Genomic DNA, 7,823 nt, shown 5'->3' with positions numbered 1-7,823 from the left:
CAAAACCAGACAAAGATGCCACAAAAAAAGAAAACTACAGGCCAATATCACTGATGAACATAGATGTAAGAATTCTCAAAATTCTAGCAAAGAGAATCCAACAACATATTAAAAAGATCATACATCATGACAAAGTGGGCTTTATCCCAGGGATGCAAGGATTCATTGATATTTGCAGATCAATCAATGTGATACACCACATTAACAAATTGAAAGATAAAAACCATATGATTATCTCAATAGATGTACAGAAAGCCTTTGACAAAATTCAACATCCATTTATGATAAAAAAAAAAAAAAAAAACCCTTCAGAAAGCAGGCATAGAAGGAATATATCTCAACATAATAAAAGCCATATATGATAAACCCACAGCAAACATTATCCTCAATGGTGAAAAATTGAAAGCATTTCCCCTAAAGTCAGGAACAAGACAAGGGTGCCCACTCTCACCACTACTATTCAATATAGTTTTGGAAGTTTGGGCCACAGCAATCAGAAAAGAAAAAGAAATACAAGGAATCCAGATTGGAAAAGAAGTAAAACTCTCACTGTTTGCAGATGACATGATCCTCTACATAGAAAATCCTAAGGACACCACCAGAAAATTACAAGAGTTAATCAATGAGTATAGTAAAGTTGCAGGATATAAAATTAATACACAGAAATCACTTGCATTCCTATACACTAACAATGAGAAAACAGAAAGAGAAATTAAGAAAACAATTTCATTCACCACTGTAATGAAAAGAATAAAATACTTAGAAATAAATCTACATAAACAAAGGACCTGTATATAGAAAACTATAAAACACTGATGAAAGAAATCAAAGATGACATAAATAGAAGGAGAAATATACCATGTTCATGGATCGGAAGAATCAATATAGTGAAAATGAGTATACTAACCAAAGCAATCTATAGATTCAATGCAATCCCTATCAAGCTACCATCAGTATTTTTCAGAGAACTAGAACAAATAATTTCACAATTTGTATGGAAATATAACAAACCTTGACTACCCAAAGCAATCTTGAGAAAGAAGAATGGAACTGGAGGAATCAACCTGCCTGACTTCAGGCTCTACTACAAAGCTACAGTCATCAAGACAGTATGGTACTGGCACAAAGACAGAAATATAGATCAATGGAACAAAACAGAAAGTCCAGAGATAAATCCACACACCTATCTATGGATACCTTATCTTTGACAAAGGAGGCAAAAATATGCAATGGAGAAAAGACAATCTCCTTAACAAGTTTTGCTGGGGAAACTGGTCAACTGCCTGTAAAAGAATGAAATTAGAACACTTTCTAACACCATACACAAAAATAAACTCAAAATGGAAGAAAGATCTAAATGTAAGACCAGAAACTATAAAACTCCTAGAGGAAAACATAGGCAAAACACTCTGACATAAATCACAGAAAGATCCTCTATGACCCACCTCCCAGAGTAATGGAAATAAAAGCAAAAATAAACAAATGGGAACTAGTTAAACTTAAAAGCTCTTTTACAATGAAGGAAACTATAAACAAGGTGAAAAGACAGCCTTCAGAATGGGAGAAATAGTAGCAAACAAAGCAACTGACAAAGAATTAAGCTTAAAAATATACAACCTGCTCATGCAGCTCAATACTGAAAAAATAAATGACCCAATCCAAAAATGGGCCAAAGAACCAAACAGACATTTTTCCAAATAAGACATAAAGAGGGCTAACACATGAAAAGATTCTCAACATCACTAATTATCAGAGAAATGCAAATCAAAACCACAACAAGGTACCATCTCATGATGGTCAGAATGGCTGCTATCAAAAAGTCTACAAACAATAAATGCTGGAGAAAAGGGAACCCTCTTACACTGTTGGTGGGAATGCAAACTAGTACAACCACTCTGGAGAACAGTGTGGAGATTCCTTAAAAAACTGGAAATAGAACTGCCATATGACCCTCCAATCCCACTGCTGGGCATATACACTGAGGAAACCAGAATTGAAAGAGACATGTGTACCCCAATGTTTATCACAGCACTGTTTACAATAGCTAGGACATAGAAGCAACCTAGATATCCATCAGCAGATGAATGGATAAGAAAGCTGTGGTACATATACACAATGGAATATCACTTAGCTATTAAAAAGAACACATTTGAATCAGTTCTAATGAGGTGGATGAAACTGGAGCCTATTATACAGAGTGAAGTAAGTCAGAAAGAAAAACATCAATACAGTTTATTAATGCATATATATGGAATTTAGAAAGATAGTACAATGACCCCATATGTGACACAGCAAAACAGACACAGATGTAAAGAACAGACTTTTTGACTCTGTGGGAGAAGGTGAGGGTGGGATAATTTGAGAGAACAGCATTGAAACATGTATATTGCCATATGTGAAATATCTGACCAGTTCAAGTTTGATGCATGAAACAGGGCACTCAAAGCTGCTGCACTGGGACAACCCAGAGGGATGGGATGGGGAGGGAGGTGGGAGGGGTGTTCAGGATGGGGGGCACATATATACACTTGGCTGATTCATGTCAATGTATGGCAAAAATCACCACAATATTGTAAAGTAATTAGCCTCCGATTAAATAGATTGATTTAGAAAATTAATCAAAACTGACTTTGTCCTTGGACACTCATAAATTAATGGAAACATTGAATTAAAAATAAGACATGAATATACATATTGGAAAAATCACTCTAACCCAAGCATAACAAAAATACACACAGCTAAGTTTGAGCCTATAGGATTATTACTATTTAATAATGTTTAAATAACTTCAATATAGGTACATTGGGCTCAAGGACACTCTACATATTCAGATACAGTGCTGGGAGGGTCTGGAAAATCCCATAACTTTTCCTGCTTCAAGATTATCCTTCAGCTTAAAGCTGGAGCCACCACTGGCTAAACTAAGCCTGAAGGGTCTACAACACACACAAAGAAGAGATCAGAGAAGGCATTTTATTTTTTAAACAAAAGCATCCAACAGATTGTAGTTGTCACCAAATATATGTTGCTGCTGCTGCTGCTGCTAAGTCGCTTCAGTTGTGTCTGACTCTGCGCGACCCTAGAGACAGCAGCCCACCAGGCTCCCCTGGCCCTGGGATTCTCCAGGCAAGAACTTGGGAGTGGGTTGCCATTTCCTTCTCCAATGCATGAAAGTGAAAAGTGAAAATGAAGTCGCTCAGTCGTGTCTGACTCCTAGCGACCCCAGGGACTGCAGCCTACCAGGCTCCTCCATCCATGGGATTTGCCAGGCAAGAGTACTGGAGTGGGTTGCCATTGCCTTCTCCAAAATATATGTTACCTATTTTTAAAACCAGTGTTTCACTTACTGGAGTGATGAAAACCACATCCCAAAGCAGCTTTGCAACAGCAGAAGGAAAATGAGAACCGCCATCCCAGCAAGACACGATATTCCTGTTTCCATCCAGAGCAGGGCAGTCACTGCAATTGCCTGCAGTGGCCCCACCCACAGATAGTGCAAGAACATCATTACCTTAAAGAAAAAGATAAGCCTTCTTAGGATATTATAAAAAAAAAACAACACAAGTAAGGACACAGTTTAGAAATAATATGCTTATGAAGAAGATACAGGAACCAAAACAGAAATGATCACAGTGGATTTTAAACCTGCTAAAGCAGAAATCCACACATCCACCCCAGATGAAAGTTCTGAGGCAGCACAGGACCAGCCATGGAGAACCCAACCAGCAGCACTGGAAGGAAGATCTGAATTTTATCCACAACACAAATGAGCTCAGGGTTACCCCAAACTCTCTTTGCTCCAAAATTCAGTCACCATCTCCCCAGGAGAGCCTATATTATGGTACCTACTACTCTCTCCAGTAATAACTTAAGTATTTACCTCCCTGACAGGCTGTGGCTTTTGGGGGACAAAAACTAAGCCTAATTTATCCCTGAAACTGAGTAGAAGTCTTACTTCATGTTTCATGAATGAATACTTGAAGGAGAAGCAGTCTAGTGCAGTACAGATCTGACCAACAGCTACAATGCCCTGGGTAATATGATTTATTCATAAAGTAAGCGGGAAAAAAGAGTGTGAGGGGATGGCAGGAATAGGTTGTGTCTGGCTGAGGACCACCCACTTGGCATTATTCCTCACAGGCTCCCTATACAGCAGGCACTGAACAGGAAAAGAACAACCCCTACCCACCAGGCCTTCATCATTCAGAGGAGGAGGAAGACAGCCCAGCAACACCAACACCATGTGCCAAGAAGGGCCACACCAGGAGGACGCCTAGGGACACTAACCAAGCTGGGAAAGAATCCTGCTGCCTGTCCATTATTAGAAAAACAAAATTCTTATCCACAGGACAACACACATTGTTACATCTAAGTTGCACACAGAAGAAATGAGAGTTGGATAAAAAGAACCCTTGTCTTAGGTCCTCAACAGAACCCTGGCTGACACCAAACCCTGGCACCTGGCATCCCAATAAGCTACATTCAGTAAGAAGGATGGGAAATGGAAGAGAATCCCTCAGGGGCAGCTTACCTGATCAAACCTATTCACATCGTTGGACAGCAGGTTGACTATCTGGCCTGTGGTGGTCTTCCCCATGGCCGAGCTACTCAGACGAAGTACCTAGTGAGAGAAAGATACAGATAATTGGATTGCTAAGGTGATACCAAGTCAATCTTACAACATAGCAAAATGGAGTGTGTTTTTGTGGGGTCTTGAGCAGTGCTAGGACAAAGACAGTGACCCCGAACAGCAGGGCTCTAGGGACCTACATTCATCCTTCGTCTCCTCAATGTGGCAGCAGCCCTGCCCATAAGAACAACAAAGGGAGGAGCAGGAGGTAGAAGCAAAATCCCCCATCCTGCTTCTCAATGAACTTGAACCTGCCTGAAGGAAAAAGGGATGTTGATTTAGACTTAAGAACAAACCAAAATAAATTTAAGCCAAACTACATGAAAGTGGAAAGGCTACCTTAAAGAAAGAAATTAGAGGACTTGGACAGACTATAAATCTGGAATTGATTATTAATTCTGAGCGAGACCTCATTTAAACACTTTGGGCTTAGTTTATTCATTCTGAAATGAGTGAGTATAATGTTCAAAACACTGTTCCTGTGAGGAACCTCTGTTCTTAATGCCAGTCTGCTGACTTTACAAAAAACACAGCCTCTGCTGCACAATTCCTTTATTTGTTAAGAAAAATGCCCTAGAGATCTGAGGAACCTGAACAGACACCATGAGCTGCTTCAAAGACCACCAGTCAGATCCAAACAGAGTCTCATGGCTCATAAAACTGTTTCATTTAGTCCTCAGGTTAAACAGAAAAATCAGTGATAAAGTGGGGATGTAAAACAACGTAGCTGCCATAGAAGAGAGTATGGCTGTTCCTCAAAAAACATAAACACAAAATTAGCATATAATACAGCAGTTCCACTTCTGGGAATATACTCAAAAGAACTGAGTGTATGAACTTGAACAGATATTGATACACTTGTGTTCAGAGCAGCAATGATCACAATAGCCAAAAGGTAGAAACAACCCAAATGTTCACTAACAGATGAATGGATACAGAGAATGCTGTATATACCTATAATGGAATATTATTCAGTTGTAAAATGGAATTAAATTTGACACCTGCTCCACCATCAATGAACCCTTAAGACATTATGCTATATGACATAAACGAGACACAAAATGACAAATATTTTACGATTCCACTTACATGGGACACCAAGTCAAATTCAAAGATTGAAGTATAATGGTGATGGCTGGTAGGGGTGGGCTGGGGCGGCTGGAGAATTAGTGTTTATTGGATGGAGAGGATCACTTTGCGAAGATGAAATTCTGGAGATGAAGAGCAGTGTTGTTTCCTCAACAATGTAAATGTTCCTAATGTCACTAAATTGTTGTTGTTCAGTCACTAAGTCATGCCCAACTCTTTGCAATGCCATGGACTGCAGCACAGCAGTCTCCTCAGTCCTCCACTGTCTCCTGAAGTTTGCTCAAATTCATGTCCATTGAGTCAGTGAAGGTATCTAAACATCTCATCATCTGCCACCCCTGTCTCTTTTGCCTTCAGTCTTTCCCAACATCAGGGTCTGTTCCAATGAGTCAGCTCTTCATGTCACTAATGTCACTAATTAGTTGGGAAACAATGTTCCCCAATTTAGTTAAAATTGTAAATTTTATGTTGTGCATATTTTATAATAATTTTTAAATCAATGACCAAAAGCCAAAAGTAACTTTACCAAATTTGTAGAAATGACAAATCATTTTATTTATGACACATCCCACAAGATCATCCAAAGTTCAGCTAAAAAGAGCCCAAAAATTTCCCAAAGGTGACATTCCAAAGTGTTAGTGTGAAGAGGAAGAAAAACAGGTGGACAATGACTCACCTGTGCAGCAAAGAGTGAGCTTTGACTGAACCATGACCTCACACCTAACAAGGTTTTCACAGTGCAGTTCTGGTGAAATTTCACACATACTTATGGGAGCTAAGCACAATCTAGAAAGACAAACATCTAGCTAACTTGTGGAGAAATCTGAGTACTCATCTCTTAAACAGTGAAAGGTGCAAGAGAATAACAAATATATGATGAGGGACAATGAAGAACCCTGGCTAGAGTGTACAGTCACCACTGCCATTTCCATGTCACCCAGGAGGAAACCAGCTCTTGTGCCAAACACATACAGTGAGATGCCAGGGGCCCTGGGTTCATACAGCGCTGAGATTAACAAGAGTATGCTCAAAGAAAGATGAGGAGAAGACACTTTACATTTTGCCAAGAAAAACATTCCCAAGAAACAGAAGCTCTAGATAAGCAGCATAAGTAGCAACTAGGTAAAAGAAGTGATAATTTCAATTTAAATTTTTTGGTTTTAGCTTTTGATTAGGATTTTATCTTTTAATAAAAATTATATGTATTAAGGTGGACAACATGATTATTGTTAAAAATATACATTGGGAAATGATTTCTGTAGTAAAACCAATTAACATATTCACACTTTATGTAGTTACCATTTTGTGTGCCTCCTGAGAACACTTAGGTCTTCCCTTTTGGCTCAGCTGATAAAGAATATGCCTGCAATGCGAGACACCTGGGTTCGATCCCTGGGTTGGGAAGATCCCCTGGAAAAGGAAAGGCTACCCACTCTAGTATTCTCGCCTGGAGAATTCCATGAACTACATAGTCCATGGGGTTGGAAAGAGTCGGACACGACTGAGCGATTTTCACTTTCACACTTTCACTTGAGAACACTTCAGATCTACTCTCGCATAAAAATTCAAGTATATAATACAATTAAATAAGGATTTTTTAAAGCAAATAACCCAGGGCAACACAATACTGAGAAACAACTTTACACAGAGACTTTCAGCAGTTGACATGGTGTATCTGTGGCAATTTCTTTGTAAAGACACCTGAAATCCTAATTCCTTTTATACTAGCTAAGATCAGGGTAAGCTATGAAGTAGTTGTGTGGCATTTCTCAATATAAAAATCACTGAACACATCAAATCAGGTCTTATTAAAACTTCTATAATGCATACTAAAAAGAAAAAGGAAATATAGTATTATGAAGATAACTTGAAAGAACAGCAACAAATTCTCCCCCAAATTACTAAAGACAATGGATATTTTCAAGTTTTATCCAAAATATCCAATTATTGTCTTTAATGCCAATAAAACAATTGTAACTATAGCATATAGCATATAGCGAGTTTGTATTTAGCCTGAGTTATAATTATATTTTTCTTTTTTTAATACCTTTTATTTTATTTTTTAATTTTATTTTATTTAACTTTACAATATTGTATTGGTTTT

At 38.4% G+C, this 7,823-nt stretch overlaps 1 protein-coding gene across 1 annotated transcript in view; it reads right to left on the bottom strand.

Annotated features, from left to right (window-relative positions):
• LOC104982227 (multidrug resistance-associated protein 4-like) overlaps nt 1-7,823 on the bottom strand; it is a 201,824-nt gene that overhangs the window by 165,740 nt on the left and 28,261 nt on the right. Inside the window, exons 5-6 of the mRNA XM_010831562.1 lie at nt 4,532-4,621; nt 3,348-3,511 (exon numbers count right to left, since the gene is read on the bottom strand). Coding sequence (XP_010829864.1) covers nt 3,348-3,511; nt 4,532-4,621 — 254 coding nt within the window. The remainder of the gene's footprint in view (nt 1-3,347; nt 3,512-4,531; nt 4,622-7,823) is intronic.

The sequence above is a fragment of the Bison bison genome, unplaced genomic scaffold (assembly GCF_000754665.1).
Source record: "Bison bison bison isolate TAMUID 2011002044 unplaced genomic scaffold, Bison_UMD1.0 scf7180017864527, whole genome shotgun sequence".
Lineage (NCBI taxonomy): Eukaryota > Metazoa > Chordata > Mammalia > Artiodactyla > Bovidae > Bison > Bison bison.
The sequence above is the reverse complement of the archived record's forward strand: the minus strand, read 5'-3'. Positions and strand labels throughout refer to the sequence as shown.